At 34.5% G+C, this 27,678-nt stretch overlaps 1 protein-coding gene across 1 annotated transcript in view; it reads right to left on the bottom strand.

Annotated features, from left to right (window-relative positions):
• Nucleotides 1–9,153: 9,153 nt before the first annotated feature.
• The window catches only part of LOC129236857 (uncharacterized), a 32,817-nt gene continuing 14,292 nt past the window's right edge, over nt 9,154–27,678 (bottom strand). The window contains exon 2 of the mRNA XM_054871129.1: nt 9,154–9,278. Coding sequence (XP_054727104.1) covers nt 9,154–9,276 — 123 coding nt within the window. The 5' untranslated portion in view covers nt 9,277–9,278. The remainder of the gene's footprint in view (nt 9,279–27,678) is intronic.

The raw sequence follows: 27,678 nt of genomic DNA, 5'->3' as shown, positions 1-27,678 counted from the left end.
TGGTAATTTGTTACTAATCAATAGCAAAACAAAAGCAATACAAAAAATTGCACTGCGCAATTGAGATGGAGAACGAAATATAAATGAGATTAGTAATAAATACTATTTTAAGCATGAGTTTAATTTGAGAAAACCATCAATTCCAATGGGCAAACTATTGGACAAAATCTAAATTGGTATTCTAGACCAGCATTGGGCACATTTTTGAAGCGCAAAGACACGATAACCTGATTGATGCCGGTTGACCAACGGTGGAACTGCCGTCTAGACCAATCACATTAGATTGATCACACTGAGGATGGACTCGACCAATACACAATCATATTGGCGAAGGTAAAGCTAGGTATTGTTCCATTCATAGGCGGGTAATTTCACAAATAAAATAAGCACTTTTTTCGCTGGAAAAAACTCTTCTTGCTTTAGAAACGTGAACAGCTGCGTTGTCAAGCTGGACACTTTTCAACGTTGACACTACTCATTTTTGTGTATGTGCTTAATTTCAGCTGGGAGATTTTATTTATTTATAGCTAATATTACGGCTGATTTTCAGAACATCTGTAGCACTAATTTTGGTTTTCCATAACTTCTCTTGTTAATTACATCCGTACTTTTATTTCAAATGGAAGTAATGCAAAACCAGTTTTCCTTCTTTTTGCATTTTGAAGCGATCTCTCGCATTAGAAGGCCTCTTTCTCTCATAGCTAAAATTTGTCCCTGCAAATTCAGACAAAGCTTTTCCGCGCGGCAATTTTTTGTTTTAAAACCAAAACATAATTTTATCGTGCGGTGTATCACTTGCAAAAAAATTATGCAAAAACGTGCTGCTAGTTTCGGTGTAATGTGTAGGGGTTGAAGTGTTTACTGGAAAAAACCTAAATTTTGCATTGTTAGTGAAAATTTGTTTGCAGTAAGCAAATCACTGTTGAAAACTCCTGTTATAACAATGTCGGCTAAAATTTTCAATAAATACGGTAAAGTTATCATAAGCAATGCGCTTGTCAGGTTTATAAACACATCCGGAGTACTTTTGTATGATTAGACACGAGTTCAACAAAGAGGTATTCAAATGAACTGTAAGGCTCTGACGGACATTTGATTCTACGGGACAAACCAGATTTAACAAGCACGGCTACACCACCACCATGCCCTACTCTATCTAAAGGAAAAGGTTTATATCCGTCAACACAAAACAAATTGTCTCTACGCCACGCAGAGAAGCGAGACCCGGAAACACATGCCACATCAATGTCAGACGATTCAAAAATATTTCTGAACTCATCTATTTTCGATGGTAAGCTTTGGGCGTTAAGGTTATATATTTTGGTAATATACTTCTATTTTTAACCCGTTTCTTTGTCTAACTAGTTTAAACGTGCTGTCATCGTCTTTGGGACGAAAGCGGCTATTTAGATTCAAAACAACAAAAATAAAAATATCGAACACATTGCCCTTTGATGTCAAATAAAAAGGCTCATAAAATGCCAAACAAATTGCAGCACTGCAAAAAAAAAAAGAGAAAGAGAGCGAAAGAAGATAGCAAATGGAAAGTTAGAAATGAAGAGCAGTGTGAGAAACGCTGGAATAGAAACATAAATATAATAATTCAAAACTAAATACTATTTAAAAGAAAAGAAGAAAATTGTTGATAAAAACAAGCGAGTGTTCAGTTTGTGAGTGTATTAAATTATTTTTTTGTTATGCTTTTAAGTATCACGTCAAATTTTTGAGAAAAACAATCTCGGCCTTTCCTCAGCTTTTTTATTAGTAAATTAAAAATATAGTTCAAGCCGTAACATAATAATATGCCGTTGACATAATAAAATGATATACGCATCAAACGAAAGAAGGAAGTCGCGGCAACTAGAGAAAAGCTCTATGTACATTCACAATTTTCTCAGTAAAAATATACAGAAAATTACAGACGAGCCTCAGCTGTATGCTAGTTGACTAAATGACAGTCCAGAGTATTACAGAGAAGCGCCGAGATTAAACGCGAGAAAAGAAAATCAGTAATAGACTCCAACGTAATAGTGTGATTGCATTATATTTGGCTGGAAAATCACAACCAGTGATTGTTCGTGAGCTCGAGCACCTTAAAGCAAAAAAAGTTTTTGTTTATCGCAACATTACTCGTTACAATGATGCCGGTAAAATCGCGAAACATCATGCAAGTGGTCATCAAAAGACTGCAACGTCACGTGAAATGGTTCAAAAAGTGAAGAAGCGACTTGAGCGAAATCCCCGACACCCGACGAAGTGCCTATCAAATGGCGAAAGCACTGAAAATATCTGATCGTAGCATCCGCCACATACTGAAAAATGATCTCAAAGTCAAGCCTTACAAGATTCAAAAGGCGCGAGATCTCACAGCAAAGCAACAACAAGTCAGACTTGAGAGAGCGGAGGAGTTGGTTCGCTTGGCCGAAAGCGATTAATTTCCGAACATTGTGTTTTCTGACCAGCAAATTTTTCAAAATGAGCAATTCATAAACTACCAAAACGATAGGGTTTATCTCGCCGACCGTTCATACGAGAATTTGAGTCATCGTTTGGCCACCAAGAGGCAGCACCCGCCACAGGTAATGGTTTGGGCCGCTGTAACCGCAGATGGACACTCTCCAATCGTTTTCATCGAGCCTGGTGTCAAGGTAAATGCGAAATATTATCTGGAAAGTTTTCTGGAGGTTGCTTAGAAGCCGTGGGCAGGCAAACATTTCGGTGGCAGACCATTCACGCTTCAACAGGACTCGGCACCGTCTCACAAAGCTCGAGTGAACCAAGAATGGCTAAAACACAACGTTCCGAACTTCATAACGGCCACACAATGTCTCTAAATTCACCAGACGCAAATCCGATGGATTTTTCTCTTTGGGCCATTTTGGGGAGCAAGGTCCGATCTAAAAGTATCGAGGCGCTGAAAAAAAGCCATTGTCCGCGAGTGGGCCAAAATGCCTGCAAGTCACATTTGGGCAGTTTGCGATTCGTTTCTGGACCGTCTCAAGTCCATAGTTAAGGCAAAAGGTGGCCATATCGCGCAAAAGTAAAATGATTCTTAATTAATTAAAAATCTACCCAAAGTCGGCTTAACCGTCAAACACCAACAGATCTTGCAAAATCCATGTAATCAATTGTCAACTAATCGTATATGTCATTGTCATTGTTTGTTAACCACTTGTTTTTAAATAATATGTATATTTTTTCTATATGAGCTTGGGGGCATTGGCCCTTCAATATCACTCCCATTCCATCTTTTTGTAAATCAAATTACTTATTGTCTAACGACAAGTGTAATATTTTATGGAAGAAATAAAAAAAAAAACATAAATAAATTTTTTACTTTGACTTGAAGAAAAGTAATTTTTCAAACCAAATTTATGGCCGTTTTAATTGGTACGGAATTTTACATTTTAAAATTTATTCTTGAATATCCTTCAAGAATAACCAAACATTAATATAATATCATAAAAAAATCAGGACGAAAATATTACAGAAAAATTAATTTACAAATTTATCCATAAGTATTCTTGAAAAATAATAGAGACATCTCAAGAAAATTACAGAACATAAAATTTTAAAATTTATTCTTGAGTATCCTAGAAGAATAACCAAATATTTCCGTCAACAAAATATAACGGGTGATTTCTTAGCTATTATCTTTTTAAACAGTTGGTTTAAACAGCTGACGCACGTTTCGAGTTTTGTTTCACTGTCAAACATCTTCAGCTTCGTTTATAATTTAACCATCTTACAAACGAACAACGCTTACGAATCGTGGAATTTTATTATAAAAATGCTTTGCTAAAGGATTTAGGTGTGAAGCCGTTCAAAATACAGCTGGTGCAAGAATTGAAGCCGAACGACCTACCGCAACGCAGAATTTTTGGTAAATGGGCTCTTGGAAAGTTGGCCGAAGATCCAGTTTTTTATCGAAAAATTGTATTCCGCGATGAAGCTCATTTCTGGATCAATGGGTACGTAAATAAGCAGAATGGTCAATTTTGGAGTGAAGATCAGCCAGAAGAATTGCAAGAGCTTCCAATGTATCCAGAAAAGGTCACAGTTTGGTGCGGTTTATGGGCTGGAGGTATCATTGGACCGTACTTCTTCAAAGATGCTGCGAATCGTAACGTAACTCTGAATGGTGAGCGCTACCGTAAAATGATATCCAACTTTTTTTGCCCAAAATGGAAGAACTTGACTTGCATGACATGTGGTTGCAGCAAGACGGTGCCACATGCCACACAGCATGCGTACACATGGGCTTGTTGAGAAGCGAGTTCGGTGAACATTTTATTTCACGTTCGGGACCTGTTAATTGGCCACCCAGATCGTGCGATATAACGTGTTTAGATTATTTTTTGTGGGGCTATGTTAAAGCTCATGTCTATTCAGACAAGCCGGCTTCAATTAACGCATTGGAAGACAACATTAAAGCATTTATATGTGAGATATCGGCCGAAACATTGGAAAGAGTATGACAAAATTGGACTAAGCGGATGGACCATTTGAAGCGCAGTCGCGGTCAACATTTGCATGAAATAATCTTCAAACATTAAATTATATGGACTGTACTACCGATTTAAATAAAAATTGCATGCATTTTTCTGAATTTTGCGTGTGGTTTTTTGAAAAACTTTCCTATAGCTCTTGAAAAATCACCCTTTACATTTTAATAGCTGCCATTTTTTCTATTTAACGTAAACATTTAACATTTTTCCGTGACTTTTTTCACAAATATTTATAATGTTTTGTATGTTCTTTTTTTAATATTGTTCATGCTTTCACCAAAACCATATAAATCAAGCTTTCCCACATTATACATACACGTATAACCAAAACTTCAAAAAATTTGAATCTTAATTTGGAACTGTTTAATCTGAACCTTTAGAAAATATGTGGGCATGCTTATGAGATTTTAGTATAATAAAATAAGTGCAAAACTAAAACGTCCAAAAAATGGTGTTAAATTTTAATTTTTTTTTTTTTTTGCTGACGCTGTTTTTGTTTGGACCTTTACTCCATATAAAAATTAATTTCTTGGTGAAAAAAAAAATTAAAATGTCAACGCCAGTTTTTATAAATTACGTTTTTGATATGAAAAAAAAACAGTAGTAAAAGTGAGTAGGAATGCACGTTATTGTAGAATCATATGAGAAAAAAATTGTATTATACAATCGTACACTAAAAACAAAACGTGCTTATTTTTTAATGAAGGTAATTTGTATTTTAGTACATATGTACGTATTTATTATTGTGTGGGCATATGGTGCAAAAACTGTACAAATAACATGCTTGTTACTCACTGTTTAGCCACACATGCACATGCCCTCATTCTCTTTTGACTATGTATTAGTAAAGTAAACCGAAAAACAAAAAATACGAAAACTGGCACACTTTACTTCTCTTTCATGTTGGTTTTTGGTGCACCCCTCATCAAGCACTGAAACGAGCCAAGTTGGCTGGTAAGTGCAAACTACTCGTGCGAGCCCTGCGCCCGTCACTGCTCTGGATCATACCCCTATCAATGAGTAACTTCGAAGAAAAGTGCTGAATATGGTTTCCGTCTTAAAATTCTTTTTCCCTATTTGCCACTACTTTTCTTAATTATCTCAGCAGTTCTTAAATAGATCAAAATGTAAACACTTCGCTTTAAATCTTTTCAATATTACTTTATGTGCACATTAATTTTTGCAATATTGCAGCAGATTATCAGCTGAGCATCAGCAAACAGAGTAGCAAGCACGCAAGAGAGTTGCAATCTTGTGATAATTATTTTAGTTTGGCGGAAAAAAGAAATCCATTATTTTGCGCAAATGGTTTAAAACTGTTGAATGGTCGATCAAATGATTTAAATGCTGGTCAACTTCCATTACTTCTGTGATGTCAGGGACATTTTCGACATCGACATTTTCTTTAACATCAAAATGTTTGAACGGAATCGACGAGGCCAAAATTGCACATAATTAGCTGTTAGAGTATAGGCGCCATAAACACCATTCACACTTTCAGCTGCCTTGCTTGCATTTTTGCCTTTATCACAGAAAAACTGTAAAATATATCGAATTTTCTCTTTGTTGAAAATGCATTGTTAACACCCTGTAAAGAAAAAATATCTTTGGATTAGTGCAGAGGTGTGTTATATTTTAAAAACATTTTGTTTCATAATAGGAAAGCAGTGCAAACCATTTATGCTCTATTATCGTCATTCAAGTACAAAATTATATACTATACTATACTACAATATATACTATATTTTTATTTAAAAAAAAAGAAGTTGTGTCAAAAATTTCGCAGGTTGGTTTCTTTTAATCGAATACCTGTGGACTTCTACCGAATTCGAGAAATGATGTATTTGGACTTATGGAAGGCTGGAATTGCTTTCTTTTCCTACTGGTTGCCTTTAAAACTTCAGCTCATATTCTTTAACTTTATCGTGGGCATCATCTAGAGTGTATGACTCAAGATTCCGAAAGAAATTTTAAGTTTTCGGAAGCTAAACGTCTCATTTTTATTTCGATGGGCACTAAAGCGGGAATAAAATTACCAAAGAACATATCTTGTTCTCTTAGAAGGAAGTTGATAACTTCCGCGATAGGTTGCATTACTCTTGCATATTTTTCCAAATATTCAATTTCTTCCTCATTAAATGTGAAAATTCCCAGCTTGTGCCATAGTTCAGCTAACCTGTTTTTCCTTCTAGAATTTGGAGAGTGACAAATCAGTGAGTCTGTTGTCACCAAGAAGTCGTGTTTTATTTTTCTAGATTGGCTTCATGACAACGTTTAATTACACCATCTGCACCAAGAAGCATTTATATCAACAAACTAGTTGATAATTAATATCAGGCATAAAATATAAATTCATATGTATTTAGTTGAAGATCATGTTTCACTTTCGTGATAGTGAAAAAAAAAATTAACTATCACTAAAAGTTTACAGATTATGCAATTTCTTTCACTATCACTAAATTTCCAGTAATAATGGATTTTGAACTTTAACTAAGCCAAGGCCAAGCCAACCTCCTACTATTAGACCCACGATACGCTTTCAATGGTTATCTTTGTAGGTATATTAGGTTATGGAAATGAAAATAAAAAAAATATTTTAATAAAGAAATAGCATGTAAAATGTGAGTTCTTCTCTTTAACAGGGTCGCCTTTGCAACGCTACGAGTGATGATCTGTAATTCGATATTTTTATCGAAAAGTTGTGTATAGTATGCCTACATATAATATAATAAAATTTGCTTTTTGAATCGGCTATAAAAAACAAACTAATCAATATTTTTTCAAACTTTTTTTTTATTTTGAAGATTGAACATTGTCATTTATGAATGAAAAATAATATCGTTCAAATGACTGCCACGACTGGCTTAACGGTAGGCCATTCGATCAACCCAATTTTTAAGCCCAAACACTCCAATTTCATGAATGGCAACTTCGATTTCGTGTTTTAAAGCATCAATCGTCTCTGGATGGTTCGCATAGCATTTGTTTTTAACGGCTCCACACAAAAAATAGTCCAACGGGCTTAAATCACAGCTCCGAGGCGGCCAATTGATATCGGAATTCATAAACGGTAGCCAAAAGTTCGAGTGTAACTTTGGCAGTGTGACAAGTTGCACCGTCCTGTTGAAACCAAATATCGTCCATGTCATCCTCTTAAATTTTTGGAAACAAATACTCGTTGAGCATGTCACGGTAACGCTCGCCATTTACTGTAACCGCGGAAGAAGAAGACTAACCACTTTGGAAATAGGTTTTCAATATTTCGCAATTTTGTTCAAGCGTATAGCGTCCCATTTCGTAAATGTCAAACCTTTAAGTAAATTATGAACACATTTGACATGTCATTTGTGTTACCATTCTAAAAAAAATAGGTGGCCCACCCGTTACAAGTAGAACGCTTTCATTTACGAGACATGTTTGTTCTTTTTCAATGAGTTAAAAAATGTATCTCAAAATTAATTCATGGTTCAAAGCAGTTGGTGATATCGTAACAGGCGAAGAATGTTGGGTCTGTGCATATGAGCCGTAGACAAAACAGCAATTGACCGTGAGGGTGCTCCACCACGACCTGAATCCAACAAAAGTGGTTTGCGGAAGAAGTACCTCAAAGCAAATGGTCGCCTATTTATTCGGGAAATCTGGTCAAGTCGCAACTGCACCATTAGAGAAACGTCTGTCAATTCTGCGAGCTACACAATCATTTAAGGAAACCCAACCACCGAAGATTAATCATTCTTCACCAACACAATGCTGTCACGTATCGGTTCACACAACAAAATGTTTGATTTTGCATTTAAAAAATTCCTTTTTTTCCCGAACATCAAAGCGAACATCAAAAATAAAATGCAAAGCCAACGTTTTTCAGAAGAAGCTGTTGAAAGTCTTTAAACACCTCGTTTTGGAGGTATACACTTTTGAGTGCCAAAAGTGCAATTGATTCAAGCGAATGCCGAAGTGTATACAGTTCAAAGGAGAATATTTTGATTATTACTTCACTGCGTTTTCATTACTGGGCGCACAATGTTAAAGGCAACTTTCTTACCATTCTGTCACTTGCTGTAACAGTCGGATTTTGAAAACTCGGTAAGTATTAATCTTAACGCATAGTGCCTTTGAAATGAAGTCGGCCGACTCTCTTCGCGCAAAATAATGAGAGTAAGTTCCGCTCTTTCAACAGCGAAACTTCTTTTGAAATATGTCAAGATTTCCGTTATTACCAGAGCAACGATCCGAAACATAAGTCGGCGATCGTGCAGAGATGACTAATATGGAGCCAATGTATATATGCATACATATGTATATCTACCCCGATTACTTTATATAATAACCCACTCTTATACACTTCAATGTGTACACATTTTCATAAAAGCCAAACGTTTAGAACGCCTGACCTGGGTCAATTTACGAAATGTTAAAGAAATTTCTTGCTACCAAAAAAGTTTAAATAAACCAAATTGTCTTGACAAAACTCTCAACAAGAAATTGACCGCCCACTGTAAATGCGACAAGTTTCTAAAGAAAATTCTCAACTACTTACTTTTTATTTTGTCTGCAACTCATTTATATTTTATCAGCTTCAACGCAACGCATGTGACTAAAATCACGTTTACGCCTCTTGTTGTTATTGTTGCATATGTAGTTTGTGTCAGTTGTTGACAAACAATTCCCAGCCCAAAAACTTAATTAATTGAAATGCCAAATAGACTGGAACCAGTGTCAGCAGCACGTACACGTAATAGGTCCAACTTTCGGTAATATTTTCCATCATCTCTGTAAGGAAGCAGAGAAAAATTAAGTATAAAACTGTAGGTGCATATGTATGGAGGTGTACATATTTGAAGTTACTATTTATTTTGGAGCTACGTATTTAAAAATAAATGTATGTATGTGTGCATGCATACAATGGAGTGTGAGTTCGTATGAAATATTATGTAATTTGTTGCTGACTGAAAAATAAGAAAAACAGTTGGCGAAAAGGATAAAAATTGTGCTAAAGTACTTTTAATTAAATGTAAATGTGTGAGTTTGTGTTTGTGTTTATGTTTGTGTGTATCTGTACCAACGAATGTTTGCAGGGGGAATTGGCGCCTGAAAAGCTCAAAGGCTAAAATGCATGACGAGCCGGAAGCAGGAAAACAAGAAGAAGAAACATAACGGCGTAATGAAAGCGTTTCGCGCACAGCACGAAGAGATAAGATTAAAACATAAATAAAAAGGATAAAAAGGGAAACAACGAATATGCTACACACATACATATATACGTGCATACATGCATAAATACTCTTACAGAGGCCGCCACACAACAGCGGTGGATTTGTGAGGGGATGTTAGTATGCCTGTGTATGCTTGTGTGTGTGCACGATTGGGCGGTATATACAAATTCATTTAATGATGCGCGTGCAAAACATAAAAAGGGAATGCGACAGGTGCAACGCCTAGCGACGAAATTTTTTATATTTTATTCACGGCAATTTTCCACGACATTGCTGGTATAGTGGGTGTAACCGCTTTAAAACGAGTATGCGTGTATTTAACGGTGTATATTAACGGCAGCAAATTATAATAGGAGTATCAACAGACATAAAGTGTGCAATAAACGGTGCAAAAAGTGGTGTTTTTATGTATTTACTTAACAAACAAATGCTACTGATATATCTTTTTTTTTTGTGTTTGCTATTTTTACATCCGACCAACTCGACAGAGAATGGTCAGCCTGCAAACGCCCACCAAAGCGAACAGATCACCAGGGGACACTAAGCGTGAAAGTCTTATGCGGTCCACTCACACACACTTGTACATACAGCTGTGGATATGAAAATAGCAGTATCAATTTTTTGTTTGATTATGACACTCTTGCTCACTTGCTGCGATATGTATCTCTGAAAAACTAAGCTGAATAGTAAAAGGTTGGGACTATGATATGGCCCTAAAATTTTAAACAAACGGCAATACTTGCTAGTCTAGGTATTGTTTAAAAGAACGCCTCATATGTATTATTATTTTTATTAAACAAAGTATAAAATACAACACTTAATGTTTATAATAGAGTAAACGCAGCGTATGGCACCGACTCTAAAAAATGCCGTCTTACTTATAGTTTAATAGTTTCGCTGTACCAGCTAGACGCTGACGAGTATTGTCTTAGAAATGAAAAAACAACCCAATAACTGTTATAAGGCCTTTCATTGAAATAATCTTCAAATTGTTATTTTCTAACTTTTTACCAAAACATAAAAAAAAATATTAATTATTTTTTAACTCATACAATTGAATGCGATCCAATGTATTATGTTATAAGTTTTATTTTTAGAACTAGACGCAAAAGTTTTTTAAGACAGATATTTGTTCAGTCCTAAAATAAAACTAAATAAATGGCAAGTAAGTTATTAGATTCGATTAGATTCCTTATGAAGTTCGCACTTCGACCTCATGGCCCTTTGTACCTTCCGCTCAGCACAGTACCCCATCCAGACCCAGTTCCCTTATTAAACTCTGGATGAAGCTGGGTTGGATCGAGCGTATGTGTCTTTACTCTGATTGCAGTTGGCCAAGATGTCCTCCTCGCTATGGCGCTGCATTCCAGGAGAAGGTGCATTGGAGTCTCCTGGGACTTATTGCAAAAACGGAAAAAGTCCGTAGACCAAATTCTGATCATGTGCAGATGACTTCCCAGTCTGCAGCCAAGATGTCTCAACCTTCTCCGCGCTATGGCGCTGCATTCCAGGAGAAGGTGCATTGGAGTCTCCTGGGATTGGTCGCAAAAACGAAGTTCAATTTAATTAAATTCATTTAATTTACTTAAACATAAATTTACTGTTTAATGTTTAAGTCCAAAATATGTCAAAATTAATTAATTAATTAAAATTAAAGCGAATTTGAATAAAGTTCAAAATATTATTAATTTATTTATACTATTTCGCTAAATTATTAAAAAATTAAAAAATAATAAAAATTTACCTAAATTTTGGTAATTTAACAATATTTTTCAAGTACGTATATACAGTCAACGTCAAAAGAAAGTGTACACCATATATTGGCAAGTTTCCACAAAAGGGTTTTCCAATAACAGGTGTTATTGGTGAATGGATTGCGCTATCGAGAGCTGATTAACGATTTTATATGGCCGGAATTGGATGGTATTGAATTGAGCAAAGTTTATTTTCAACAAGACGGGGCTACGTGCCATACAAGCAACGAAACCATTGATCTTTTACGGTAAAAGTTTCCGGACCGTGTTATCTCCCGAAGAGGTGATCAGAATTGGCCACCGAGATCTTGTGATTTAACACCTTGTAACTTTTTTCTTTGGGGCGACGTGAAAGAGAAGGTCTACGCCAACAGCCCAGGGTTGATTCAAGACCTAAAAGATGGAAGTCGTGAGGCTATCGAGGACATTGGGCAGCCACTTTGCAATTCGGTTATGGAAAATTTCATGAAAAGGATATTGTCCTGTAAGCGTGGTCGTGGTGGTCATTTATTTTCCACTATTAACGGCATACCATTCTCTTTATAATGAAATAAACATCCGATCATTTATATTAAAAAATAGCATTTTTCTTTGAATATCAAAATAACACTCCTGTTTGGAAAATATATTTTTTTTTTTTTTTTTAATTCAATTCTTAAGAATTTCTGTTAAATTTCAGGTATGCAATTTCATAACTCATTAAATTTAAATATAGTGAAGTTCAAGTTTCAAGTAGGCCAACAATTACACGGACAGCAAAAAACTTGTCAAAAATCAACGCGATTTTTGAACTACTTGAAAATTTCACATTATTCAATGATCTATAAAACTACATACTCAAAAAGTTTCTTAAAATTCTAAGTAAAGAGTTTAAAATTCTTATGAAAATTTACGGAATTTTTAGAAATTTTATACAAAGTTCAAAACTTTACTTTAATATAGTTCTTGTTGTAGTACGAACTATACTTTTATAAAAAATTATTGAAACTACAAAAAACAAAAAATAGTCAAAGCTGATCAATTGTTGGGGTTATACTTTCGTTTGGCGCTGACAGTAGGTGCTACAGCTTTCTCATAATGATTTTTTAGTTTAAAATTTTTTAAATAACAGATATTTTCGTTCTTTGAAAAAAGGGAACTTCGTGTGTTCATTTCACACTATAATACAAACTAAACAAAAGCTTTAAAACTATTACAAGGATTCTTCACCAATGAATGGAACTATTCACCTCACAGTTCAATTCAATTCAAATTCAGTTCAATTTCTATGCGGTCGTACCAATAAAAATGAGGCTGAGCGATATAGTATCCCATTTGAGGAAACCAAAAATTATCGATAAAATCCGCGGTCTAATATTGGACGATCAGAAGATGACGCCGTTTCACATCACAACACGCCAAAGACCAAGGAACAGAAAAGTTGAAACAATCGACTTTTTGCTGTGAAAAGAAGCCAAAGAAAGCCAAAGACATAAAATAAATAGCATTGCGAACAAGTGAATGACAACGTGCGAAACTGTCGGATAACGAACAGCTTGGGAAAGTGATCCAACAAGAATGAAATTACAAAGTCAAGGATTATAAAACACAAGATTCGGCCATCTAAAGTAAAATTGTGAGTAACTTCAGCTGTTACTGCGTTGATTTTTTCATACATCACCAACACACTCTCAGTTTTTGCCGCCCTCTTTCGTAACCAAACCTCTGTTACGTTAGCAAATCAGCTGATTCCTCCAATTCGCCCAGAGACGCTTTGATATTGGCCATACCTTTTCATTCAATACATCGTGGATAATGACATTGAAAAAATATTGAGTATTCGTTATATGGAGGAAAACACCCAATACTGTCAGCAGGAAAAATGGTCAGAAAGTCAAAAGTCAATGCAATTTTTAAACCACTTCATTGCACAAAAAAGTCAATGGTCTTCAAAACTGCATGCTTAAAATTTTTCCAGAAATTCTGATTCAAAAGCTTGATATTGCCGAATTTTTATAAGTTTTGTACAAAGCTGAAAACTTTGCGTTATGTGTTTTTTTCGTAGTAGAACTATATTAAAAACAAATAATGGAAATTAAAAAATAAATAGTTAAAACTTGTCAATATGTGGTGTACACTTTCCTTTGACGCTGACTGTATGTAAATAAAGATAAAATTGTGTTAAAAAAACTTATATTAAAAAAAATTATTTTATAAATAATATTAAAAAATATTAAAATAGCGGTAAAAAAAATCTTAAGATAATATTTAAATGCTAAAAACGAATTAAGAATTGATACATTAATTAAAGCGAAAAAACCGTCGCTTTTACAAACAGTCGCTAAAACAGCTAAACTATAATTTTAAAAATATTTTACTCAATTTAAACTAAAAGAAATATGTAATGTTTCTGCTACTACTTCACTGTTATTTTAATAATAGAAGAGTTAACTATTGGTAAATATTGTTTGAATTTAATAATTTTTTTTTGTTTATTTTTTGTTTTTCGTGCAGTTTATCTTAAATGAAAATCTAAACTTTTGAAGACTTGTGTATTTTAAAAAGTAAGTGTGTTTTAAAGAAACTATAAGGCTACTGCTATTTTCTTGTTCGCAACTGTACATACAAACTCGTAACCAAATGTGAGCGCGTATTTTGTAAAGGTAGAAAGAAGGCAGTTAATGACTCCCAACCCAATTGTGTGCGCGCGGGCGCGTTAAACAGATGTTGCATGCAGCTAACAATGTGCAGCTGTTGTTAGATGCGTTGGCTTTTATGTAAATAGCGCTTTGTGCTAGTATGTATCTGCAAGTTAGAGCCCTTTTTACAAAATATGTTAAAGCGAACGAGCGAGTATGCAATGTGGATACAGACAGACATTAAGTACACACTTGTGTACATAGTTCGTTTGTATAGTTGGTTTTAATCGACATAAATACAGAGTAAACGTGCAACATTACTGCTGTAGAGTATTAAACTGCAGCAGCAGCAATTTCATCATAAAGAACATTTTATTTTTCCACTCAGTGGTATACTTATACGTGTATTATACAAATTTACTTTACTAAATACGTATTAGTTTCTGATGTGTGAGTAACAATTTCTAACGGTCGATTGTCATTCAATCAACACATGGTATGAAATTATGTATGTATTGAATGCACAAAAAGTTGATTCGTCAAAAGAAGTTGGTATACTTTTAGGCGTTGCAAAGTAAGATCAATTAACTGTTTAGGCAATCCTACAGACTAAAACGTTTCGACGGCAAGTGATCCACGTTTTTGAGACAATGTCGTAAATTCGTCTGAAAATTGGAGTATTTAAGGGCTTGCGTATGGTAAAACTTAAACTGAAAAAATTAAAAAAAGAGAATTTTGAGGCATTTTATTCAGTGTTGAAGATTTATTCATTCTGAAATATAATTAATTTTTGATATTTTTTTTCAATTTTTGGGACAAAAACAATCTTTAAACATTTTTTTTTAATTTTTGTATTTCTTTTACTATTATTATTATTTTCTTATTTATTATATTTTTGAGGAACAAATTTTTCTACAATATAATTTTTGAAAAACATCCTTCCTCAGATTTTTTTTTTTAATTCTTCATTAATATATGAGAGCCTGCTTAGTAATCCCTGCAAGTTTCATAGAGAGATTCCCATAACTTTACGAGTTATACCCAAAAACGTAGAGCGAAAATCAGTACAAAATCGAGTCATCACATGCACGAACGGACAACTCGTCAATGAAGAATTCATATTTCGTATTATGATATACGTGAACGTACTGCATTTTTCTGGTTTGGAGGAACATTTATAAAAAATATATTTATTTCTTAAAAAATGTCAAAAAAACCAAAGATATTTCAATTTAGAAAACTATAAAAATTAGAAATTTTGTTGTTTTTTTTTGCGCAAAATATTTTGAGCTATATGCCAACCAATAAACAAATTTTCAGAAAAAATTTCACTATACAAAATATTTGGATAACACAAGGAATCGCTCCGTTATTAACGGATAAACAAAATTTTCGGATGTGTCACAACAAAATTATTTTAAGAAACTCCACGTCGCGTTGGTCCCTCGCTCTCTATACCTGACTACAGCTAATTCTGTGGCATTGGAAATCGCAAGTTTATAAAAAGAAACCATCACATCACATTTTAATAATTTTAAATAAACGACTAGATAAATAAGTGAAGCGGTACATAAAATTGTATTTTATTTTAAATTAAGTAGGAAACTTACATGCATTTCCAACCAAGCCAAGTAAATTTCTTAATAAAGCATAATTCAGAGCAGTACACAAAGCAGTGGGAACCAACGCTTGTTTTTTAATAGTGAGCGTTGCGAATTAATTATCTCTATGACCTTGAACCTGAAGTAGCCCTAATTTAATAACCAGAAAAAATAGAAAAAAATTAAAGACGCTGATAAACGTTGAAGTTGAATTTAATCACAATAACACGCACAGTTTATTAAAAGAAAAAGTTAACTTGGCAGCGAAAATTTAGAGCTAAAGCTATAACAAATTCATAACTCGCAGCATTACTAATTAGTTGACTGAAGTTGAACAAAATGAATTTCTAATAAAAAAATATGTTATTAGGTGCCATGAATTTCTAATAAAAAAATATTTTATAAGATGCCAATGCCATTAGAGGACTGATTTTGAACTTTCATTGAACATTGAGACCAATATTTCAGCAAAAGCACTTTCCTTTTTGAGTACTTCAATTTTTCAAACTTGGCACACAATTTTTCATCAAAATTTTCAACTTTTTACATAGAATTTTTAGAATTTGCTGGGTATACCTAGATGTGGTTTTTAATATAATTTATATATATTACGTATGATTTTTTCTTTTTTGTTGTGTTGACGGCGATAGGCTTTTTTACCATAAAAAGTACAAGTTTGAATTATTTGACGATTTTTTTTTTGCGACGGGGTGTATATAGCAAGAAAACGTAGTGGTACAAACTAATAATGGAAATATTTCTTTTTTACATGATTCAAAATATAGGAAATTAAACATTTATGGAAATTTGAAAAAAAAAAAAATTATTTAATTTATTTCCTCGCCTAATTCGAAAAAAATAACTTAAAATTAGTTTAAAGGCATTTTGAGAAAAAGAATCGAATAAGCTACAATACATTTTTTCTTATTCATATGTTTTTTTTTATTAATTGCGCCAAGTTTCAGTCCAAAAACTTATCAACACATTTTTTTTTAATCCTTGAATAGGTTTTTTAGGTTTATTGTACGGCAATCGACGGCGGCAGTCGAATGGGTTGGTGTGTGACTACCATTCGGAATTCAAACAGAACGTAGGTTCGAATCTCAGTGAAACACCAAAATTAAGAAAAATATTTCTCTAATAGCGATCGCCCCTCGGCGGAGAATGGCAAACCTTCGAGTGTATTTCTACCATGAAAAAGTTCCTCGTAAAAAATAGCTGGAGGAGGATCTCGGTCAAACACCCAAAAAGAGTGCACGCGCCAATTATATATTATCTTCTTTGTTTGAATCAACTTGACTTAAGCATTTACCACAACAACGTATTTTGAAAAAAAAGTTTGAATCTACTACGTGAACTCACATTAAACTGAAGAATGCTCTTTTCAAAGCCTAAAAGCAAATAAAATTTTTAACATACTTTCGAATAAGCATTTATGCAATAAAAATGACTGAAATCGATTTTTTTAACCATCGAAATCTCGACAATATATTTGCTATACTCGCTATCTTATACAGCACTTAAACAAACATGAGATAATTTTCACATATTTTATTCGACTTGAAATCTCAATTTATGGTATATCCTCTTTCCGTTCGTTCGCAACATCATCATCATTGTTACGAAGATAATTATTTTATTGCTTCATTGACATCAGCATTACAACAATCTGCACTCTCAGCTGGATAGTTGATTTAAAAAACGCATTTGTAACTGTGATAGTAAATCTAACAGCCAATACTGACTGACCGGCATGAGCGCCAACCCCAGTGCCAGTAACGACAGTTTGAGCGGTTTCCGGTAGCTACAGAAACAACTAAAGCTCATTGCTTCATCGTTTTCATGCTGACATTTTTAAGACCATTAAAGCTAGCTTGGTCAGCGCACAAACGCTGCTGACCGAGGAGCAGAGACGCATTGAAGCAATCAGCGTTAGCAGCGCTTTAGTTTTACGTCCATATGTTACAAATGTAATACACACACACACACACACACACACATAAAAGCGTTCATACTCAGAATTCTACAAAGGCATGGACAAACGAACACAGCTGCACTTACAAAATCCACTTGGCATCACATACAGCTAACCCACATATATTCTCGCATAGCAACATGTCCTTCACTAACACACACATACATAAATGAGTTCGCTCAACCACTCTTATCCACAGAACCCTAGCGAATGCACATGCACATTTCACTTTCACGCCTACTCACAAAGCCACACACATACACATGCATCAACATTGAAAACGAATAATGGCTGACAGATTTTAAGGTTCACTGCAGGAAACCAAAAAGGAAAATTCAATTATTTCACGTTAAATTGCAACTTAAAAGCGAAATGAGTTAATTGCACAAAAGTGTTTACTGTGTTGGCTTGGCTTCGTTTGGCTCGGCTGGCTGTCTGTCCGGTTGGTTTGTCGGTTTGTTGGTTCGTTGGTTGGCTGATTGCTTTAAAGGATTTAAATACGTATGCATATACACATGAATGGGCTCATCTCTTACATGTTTTTGTTTATGTTTTTTATTTTTATTATCTTTTTGTTTGTTTTCTTATCATTTTCATAGGGAATGTTATTCTATTCCTGCAACTGCATTTCCGTTTTCTCTGGCTTGTGGCTTTTGTTTCCGGTATTTTTTTTATTTCTTTTGCAATTTCTCGCACTATTTTTATTGCTGACAAAATGTAAAAGTTCTTAACAAAATTTAATTTTTTGAAATAAACTATAGGGTGGGCCATGTAAAATTTGCTTTTTGAATCGGCTATAAAAAAAAAACAAAATAATCAATATTTTTTCAAACTTTTATTTTTATTTTGAAGATTGAACATTGTCAGCGGATAGCGTCCCATTTCGTAAATGTGAAACCTTTAAGTAAATTATGAACACATTTGACATGTCATTTGTGTTACCATTCTCAAAAAAATAGGTGGTTCAAAAAGCAAACGCTACATGGCCCACCCTGTATAGTGTTTATTACTGAATTAACTAGTTTCTTGCGAGACTTCATTACTGGAATGCTGTAAGTGCACTGTTGAGAATGAGTAACTATAGTGACAACTATAGTGACAAGTACAGTGACAGTGACGGGCGCAGTCATAGTCGTATTTCCTAACTAACTTTTTAATATTTATAATTCCTATTGCTGATTATAATATATGATATGATGGTCTTACCATGAGGAACCTTTGCTAAAATTTTTATTTTTCTGTAAATTATTTATAAAGCAATAATTGCACACAGATTTGTTCTCGTTGGATGGCGCATAATTTGGCATAGGTGTTCCAGCATCAGCTTAAGCCAAAAAAAGTTGTTCGCGGAAGAAACACCACAAAGCAAATGATCGCCAGCTTCGAAAGTGTCGAAAAATCAGATTATGTCGCAACTGTGCTACTAGAGAAACTTAAAAGTCAATTCTGAGTGGTAAACAAACATTTAAGGCAAACTTACCGCCGAAGACTAATCATCCTTCACCAAGACAATGCGAGCTATCACATGCATATCGGCTCACAGGTAAGAGTTTTTGATAACTCAAAGGTCATCCCCTTTACGAACATCAAAAACGGAATACAAGGTCAACGTTTTTCAACGCCTAATGAAGCAATTAAGCAGCTGGTTTTGGAGGTATCCACTGGCAAAAGGGGCAAAAGTGCTTTGAAAATTCGTTCAAGCGAATGCAGAAATATATTACCTCCCAACGAGAATATATTTAGAAAAACATTAACGCCATTTTTATTATTATTTTGTTTTCATTGTTGCGCGCAAAATTTAAAAGGCAACCCTCGTGCAAGGTTTGGTCATTCGAAGCAAAATTGTAAGTGCGGTCACGTGAAAGAGGATTTGTCAGCGAGAGGGAGATGAAAGAAATGAAAACAAAATGCGTAAAGCGAAATTAGTTGAATCAGAATACAATCAATTTTGCAATCAATCGTTATTCAGACCACAGATGACTAAATGCGAAACTCTGTTTTTCAAAATATGCATTTTTAATAGCATTCGCTAGTAATGCCACACCGGAAAAAACATTATTTGGTTATTTTTTAAACAAAAATTGGAAATTTTCAGTTTCCCCATCACCATAGAGATTAGTATGGAGCGCTCCTAGCAATTAAACTCGCGATACAGTTGAAAGATAAAAACTAGAGAAATCGCCATACGCCTTGTGAAAACCTAAATTGAAGTGATCGTGATACCCGAACGAGGTGTCTCGTGTGAGATGAGAACCCGTTAAAAACTCTTCACTTGAAACTAAAAAATGTCTCAGAGAATCACGACCCTAAACCGCTCTTCCAAATCCCTACGATATCTATACAATCAGGGACTAAGCCAATCACAAACGTGAACTAAGTTGCAACAAATTGATTAGCAATCACTTAAATGAAATATTTCAGAATGGTATTATAAGAAGAGAAGACCAAATAAAATCGTACCTCATCTTCAACCCTCATTGAATTACCAACAAAATAAATAAGAAAGGAAGAGAGAAGAATAATTCACTCCTCGTTGTCAGATGAACAAACAAATTTTGAACGACAGTAAAAAATCCACTAAGCAATTTTTTATAGGAGGCTGAGAAAAATGTTGCATTTTAGTACCTTGCAACTTTACCGAGCGTTTATTACATTTTTATACCCGCGCATACTTGTGCACAAGGGTATAGAACTTTTGTTCACCCAACGGTTGTATATAACAGGTAAAAAGGAATCGAGTTAGATATGCCTAGATGTATGCATACTAAAATGTTCAAAATAAAACGAGCAGTTGATTTAGACATGCCTGTCCGTCCGCCCCTACATCCGCCCGATACTTCGAGCAAAAAGTAATATATCCACGGTACACTATTCAAAATGGACGAAATCGGTTAATAATCACGTCCACTTCCCATACGACTGTAATTTTCAAAAAGTAAAAAACGTGAAATCTCTGTTACAAATGACACAAAATTACTCGAATTTGGCTCAAATGGTGAGCCCAGAAAAAAGAATACAATGCAAATCAAAATTTTTTTAAATTGACGATGACACGTCCACTTTCGGGTAAATGCGTCGACTTTGGACCGGACAAATATTTGCTTTTGAAAAAACTTGATAATGCTTTCAACCGCATTTAGACCGACGTAAATATTCTTGAGATTCGACAAAAACCACATCCACCTTTTATATAGTAAAATTAAATTTTCTTCCGTCCCTACGATGTTACAAACTATAACTCTTATTGTCTACGGGTTTGTTTGGGTCCAAATTAAATTTTATTAAAATGTGCGCAGGTATATAAAGTACGGAACTTTTTAACTCGTTCATTATCAACTTTACATCCTACTGAAAAAGTACGAGGAGCATAAAACGGGAAAGCATGATGATGAATTTTGAAGCATATGCAAACAGGCTATAAAAGCGTTGACGAAAATTATTTGACTTGACAAACTTTCCGCCGCCAAGTAAAGGCAAAAAAACTCAAGAAAAGATTGATGGAGAAAGAAAGAAAATGTGTAACTTGGAAAGAAGCGAGGAGGCAGGCAAAAAGCCAATTAATAAAAATGGCGACTCATTAAGATTTCATGGCAAAGCTAAGATTAAATATTTGAGCAACATCAAATTGAAAAATGGACAAAGAATATAAGAAAATATCTCAAAAGATAAAGAGAAGTCAAAGTCAACGTAATTGTGACTAAAAAGCATTAAATGGTTGACGGAGAAAACAAAAGAAACACATAAAATTTAAGGACGACATAGATCAAGCAAGATTGTTGGCGGAGAATAATTTTAAGATAAGCTAAATTTTAAAAAATATATAAAAGCTTGAAAAATTTATGTGTGGATACAATTAATGTGTAAGTTTATTATCGAATAATTTTACTTTTAACTGTTTTCTTATAATATATATAAACAAATATGGCCATTAAAATAGGTACACTGCCTTTGTCTATCGATTTTCTTGTGCTACTCGGAATAATTTAACGTTGTTATTGAAATTTCGCTTTTTTACAAATGGCATCAGAGCTTCGTTGTAAATTTAAAATACCCGTTACATTATGTTGCCTTATTGGTTGCACAGATTCGGTTATTTGCAAAATGTGTTATTTTGCTTGCCACTTTGAGGATAACTCTTGTATTGTAACTACTTAAATGAAAAATATTGAATGTAACGTAAGTAGCGAATTAAGTAATTTCTATCTTCAATCCTTTTCAATCTTCGAATTTTACGCTCAAAGCGGAGAAGGTAGTTATTTATGTTAGATGTCAGTACCCATGCTTCGCAGCCATATTTTCCTACTGGCCTTATTAGCGTCCTGCAGATTTGTAGCTTACACGACCTCCATAGTAATTTATTTTAATTTATTTAATTTTTTTTTTCAACATGAACCTACGGCAAAATAGCTCAAAAAGATCTTCTGTTGATATAATCAAATTTAAGGAGTTTTGCTCAAGAGCACAAATCGTGGTGTGAACCAGAGGGTGTGAAAAAAAGGTATAACATACTTTGGAGCGATTAAACAAAAATAAATTTATTTGGAAATGATGTTGAGCGACATTTCAGACGTCTTAAAGCACAAGTCTTCTCAACGCGGACAATAAAAACAATCAAGCACGGTGGCGGCAACATAATGATTTGGATGTTTCTCTTGATATGGGTTAGGACCTATCCACATCATAACCAATAAAATGGAAAAATTTATTTACAAGCACATACTTCAAGAAGTGAAGAAGTGCTCCTATTTGCTTAGGGTAATATAAAGGGTTTTTCAATAAGGGCGGGTATGCATGCAGAATGTCAATCGTGGCGTTTGCTGTGTGGCACGTAGTGCCGTCCTGCTGGAACCACATGTCGTCTAGGTCCATATGGTTCAATATGGGCCATAAGAAATTGGAAGGACCACCACGTCTACCGAAAAATGGGCGCAATGCGCGCAACGTTTGCGTTAATGAACACTCATTTTGATAATACAGTTTTATCACTTCACAGTAAAAATTTTAGTTTAATATTAATACCAATTTGGTGTTTATATATAACAATTCCAGAAAGTATAAAATTAAAACCATTCCGGTTTCAGAAAAGAGAGAGAGAGAAGTTAATTAAAATATTCTCTTTAAAAAACCAAGAATGAGACTGAATTATATACTTTAAGGGTTTAAAAATAACAAAATAACTTTTAGGCCAGCGCCGGCAGCACAGCGCGATAGCCTAGCGGCTAGCAATGTGGGCTTCCGATCCAAAATCCTTGGTTCGAATCACAAAAAAAAAATTTTTTTATACATTTATTTTATTTTGTTTTATGATATGTTTATGAGGAGATTTTTTTCATGGCAGAAATACACTCGGTGTTTTGCCGTTGCCTGCCGAGGGGCGACCGCTATTAGAAAAATGTTTTTATTAATTTTGCTTTCACCGAGATTCGAACCAACGACCTCTCTGTGAATTCCGATTGGTAATCACGCACCAACCCATTCGGCTACGGCGGCCGAATACATAAGTGAAGTAATAATAATAATACAAATACTTTCTTGGTTTTACTTTAAAGCAAATAATACTAAAGTTCAGAGTACATTAAAATTAATTGAGAGTGAGAAAATTTTTTAATACTTTTTTGGTTTTACTTTTAAACCAATAAATTTTAAATTGAATATAATTGAAACTTAAACTGAAACCAAAATAGCTTGAAACATTAAAGAGAGCATTTTAATGTTTTTTTGGTCTTACGTTAAATCTAATAGGTATTAAATTTCAAAAACGCAACGCTCAGCACCAATTAAAGTTTTGTTTTAAACCCATTTTGGAATTAAAATAATTGTAAGAATATTTCATCGTCTTAAAATAAAACTTTTTAGAATTAAAAATCAAATTTAATTCCAAAATTGTATAAATTCAATAGCAACTGGTATTAAATATAAACCCTCATTTTTTACTGTGTTGAACGTGCTGTTCAATCGTGTAACTTGCCATGATGATTTGGCATAAACAACTGAAGAATAAACAAAAACAAAACACTCCTCAATGTTAGTGCGTGAATGGTTTTTAAAAAATAATGCTGAAGTGATGGATTTGCTAAGCCAGTCACCCAAACTAAACTCCATTGCGGTCCTTTGGGCAGATTTAAAGCGAAGAGCGAATCGGGAAGAAAACATTCAAAAATAGTAAGGATTTATGGCAAAAAATCAAAGGACTGTGTTATTCCACTCTCACAGAAACCTGACGTAGGATTATCAATACTATGCCAAATCGAATACGAAAAGTCAATGACTTTCAATGACAATCAGGATGGATACTAAGTTCTTTTTGTGTCGTATATATTTCTATTTCGTACCTATTTTAATGACCACATGAATATTTCCTTTTTTTGCTCTTGTCAATAGTTTTAGTTTTAAAAGATCCTTGAATTATTATTTAAATTTGCCATATTAATCTGTGTAATCAAAACCATATACAATTGAATATTTTTTATTATTAATTTAAAAAACTTGACTTTTCCGTACGAATGTGGGGGTACTTATTTTAATGGATACTTGTGTTCGTACTTTTTTCGTTTTTTTTTTGGGGTTCAGTAGATTTTGTTTTTAAAGGTACAGCTCATTAACTAAGGAAATCCGTATACTTCAAATTCCAACCTTAATACCAATGCTACAAAAATTTCACAAACTTTTTATCTTAGTTGCACGTTTTTTTCAATAGAATTTCTAGAAAATTTTGAGTAAGCAGTTTTATAGCCTGGCTAGAAGCCAATCTTTTTCTTTCGTTTTTTCAATTCATGACATCAAATTCCAAATTTAATACCAAAGCTAAAAAACTTTCACAAACTTTTTATCTTAGAAGATAGAATCCAACCTCCTCCAAGCAGGGAATTTCGAGGTTATCCGAATTTCTGGTTTCGTTAAAACTCATTTTCATTTGCATTTTCGTACTAGATTTAATTTATTTTTATGTATGCGGCTCTGAAGAGGCTTCGTTGAACTAATTTTAGTAAACGTTAGATTGCCATATTACTTAATATCTGCCATTGAAGCGACAGCTGTCAAAACAAAATACTGCTAAAAACCAACTCGAACTTGAAAGACCCTGTTTATGCAGATATGTTCCATTAATAAATATAGCATGAAAATAAGCGATTCTTTTTAATTACCACAATTCTAACGGCATAACAAATCCAAAAATTTGTTATGATTATAAAAAAAAAAATTCTTTATCTTTTCATCTCTCGCATAATGTATAGATAAAAAAAAAACAAAAACAAAAGAGTAAAAACCTGCGACTAATTCTCGCATTTATTCTGCTTCTTTCAATTCATTTCACCATTAAATTGTAACAAACAAGCTACAATACCAAGGCTAAATGGTAAAAGATACGCTTGGCTAAGCCTTAAACAAGTTCTTGCACAATTTCAAAAGATGATAGCGGTCATTGTTGCTGGTTGAGGTACCACACTTTTTTGCATGAATTTTAAATTGTGTTGCTGGCATAGTAAGGGTCACAAAATAAGATTTGAAAAAGACCCACATCATCATAAAAAAAATCAAGACTTGTAAAAAATTGCGAATATATTTTTACCGAAACGGTATTCGTATGATTTACATACTCGTATTGGGTACTTTGAACTCGAAAAATTTAATTAATGGGCGGTCAAAACTACTTATGTGTTTGTTTATAATCGGCGATAGTGGATAATTTATTTAACATACCATTTTCTAATTATTATTCGACTTATAGGTGAAAAGAAACTAGAAGTTCATAACTGTTAAAATATGCTCAGCTGAACAAAAAAAATAGTTGGGGGAAAAAAAATTTGCAAGCGAGCAAGCAAGTTGATCAAAATTCAAATACAGGGTATATTAATATATATCTTGTAGTATATAAAAACTTAACGTGTGTTTCTATGTACAGGGTGGGCCATATTTTGTGTTTTTAACCATATATTATTTAAGCAGTGATAGCTCTTTCCCACTGAAAATCTTGTCCGAATACAGGATAGATAGATTTGAGATTTGCACTTCGACCGCATGATCTTTTGTGCCCTCTACACCTCACAGTACCTCATTCAAACACAGTTTCCATATTAAACTGAAGATAGAGCTGGGTTGAGGTGTATATCCCTTTCTTCTGGCTTCAATTAGCTGAGATGCCTCAACCTTCTCCGCGCGATGGTGCCACATTCAAGGAGAAGGGGTATTGGAGGCTCCGAGGATTCGTCGCAGAAATGACAAGACTCAGTGAACCATATCTCAATCCTGTGCAGATGACTGCGCAATCTGCAATGGCCAGTTTATCCTTAAGGAGGTTTATGATTTTCCTAAACCTCCCCGTTTACCCCGCCTGCATTGTTCACTGCAGGTGAACTCTAGTTTATTTTATCGTTTAGTTAACTTCTGAACTGATCTTGTCAGAAAGTCAGTGTCATATCTCTGTTGTGTCTATCTGTGTCAAAATGAATATGATATATCCCAAAGAGTGCATTTATTGAAAATAAGTCAAAATCGGTTATGCTAATAAGAAAAGCTGTCGTTTCTGGGCATCGGAAACCCCGCATGTTCTCGTCGCGAAACCAAAAAATCCTCAGAGAGTGACACAAGAATCACATCGTATTCGATAAATAATAGGAATGTTTGCTCTTTCGGATATACCTGCAGGTAGCTCAGATTTAGGCACTCAAAATTCTGCACATTATTCCAGGAAACTTAAGAATTTTAGAATAATTCTGACAAGTTTCCAAAACGAAAGGAATATGGCTGTAAGTTGAACCAAAGGCCCACTGTCATTTTTACTGATGACGATTGGGTGGTTTATGAATTTGCTTAAAGACAACTCACTGAGCTTGAGCCTACGTCTATCTAACCACCGCAGCGTCTATCAGGCTGAATGGGCAGGAAAAGGGAGGCCACTCTATAGCTCAAAGAACCAAGTTGATGTTAGATCTCTACAGTCTAATACTATTTAGTTGCTTAAAAGTAGCAATTGAATGTAGAAAGGCCTGAGCGAACTCGCTAAGATATATGCCGATCTAGCAAGAAAAAGGAAGAAACTGCTTTTGAGGAATTTCGCCCAAAATGCGGGCATTACATATTCATTTCCCAAGTACCATCTTAGGCTGTCAATAGCAGACCCCATTTGAAAGGTAACCAGAGATCTTAAGCCAAAACTCTGATAACGATTTGAAGTCGTAAGTCGCTTAGTGGTGCGAACTGTTGGTGGTCCAATCACCTCAAGAAATGGATACGTCAATCGGCCGCCTAGACCTTTTTAATCTTGGGCACCACTTTTTGCGGATGTACGTAAATTTAATGGTACGAGGGGTGCCTTTTATACTTCGGGATTTGGCAACCCTGGTGTTGCAATCTGGCAACTGACAGCTGTAACGCAAAGTTTGACATTTTTTGGCTTTTCCGTACTCAGAACGTTTTGAAATACCAGCGCTATTTGTATTGTTTACAGGAACTTAAAAGATTCATCTCGGTCCAGAAATGGAATTAAATCGTGAACATTTTCGTGCGATTATTTTTTACAACTTTCGACGTGGATTAACTCAGCAACATTGCATGGATGAACTTAATTCATTTTTTGGCGATGTAGCTCCATCAAGGACCAGTGTTTATCGATGGTATGGTGAATTGAATCGTGGACGTAGTTCACTCCAAGGCGAATTTCGTGAAGGTCGTCCAAAATTAGTTGTTGTTCCGAAAACCATTGATGCTGTGCGCGAACTGATATTGCAAGATCGTCATGTGACCTATCGTGAGATTGAGACAATCTTAGGCATTAGTGGGACCAGCATACATTCAATATTGCATAAACATTTGACTGCCAAAAAAATTTGTTCGCGTTGGATCCCACACAGTTTGTCAATCGCTCTAAAAAAGGCTCGTGTCGATTGGTCGAAGGAAATGCTCAAAAAATACGATCGCGGGGCTTCGAAACACGTCTATGACATCGTGACAGGTGATGAATCATGGATTTACGCGTATGAGCCCGAAAGTAAACAGCAGTCGACTGTAT

The sequence above is a fragment of the Anastrepha obliqua genome, chromosome 2 (genome assembly GCF_027943255.1).
Source record: "Anastrepha obliqua isolate idAnaObli1 chromosome 2, idAnaObli1_1.0, whole genome shotgun sequence".
Taxonomy (NCBI): Eukaryota; Metazoa; Arthropoda; class Insecta; order Diptera; family Tephritidae; genus Anastrepha; species Anastrepha obliqua.
This window is presented reverse-complemented; position numbering and strand designations above follow the sequence as displayed.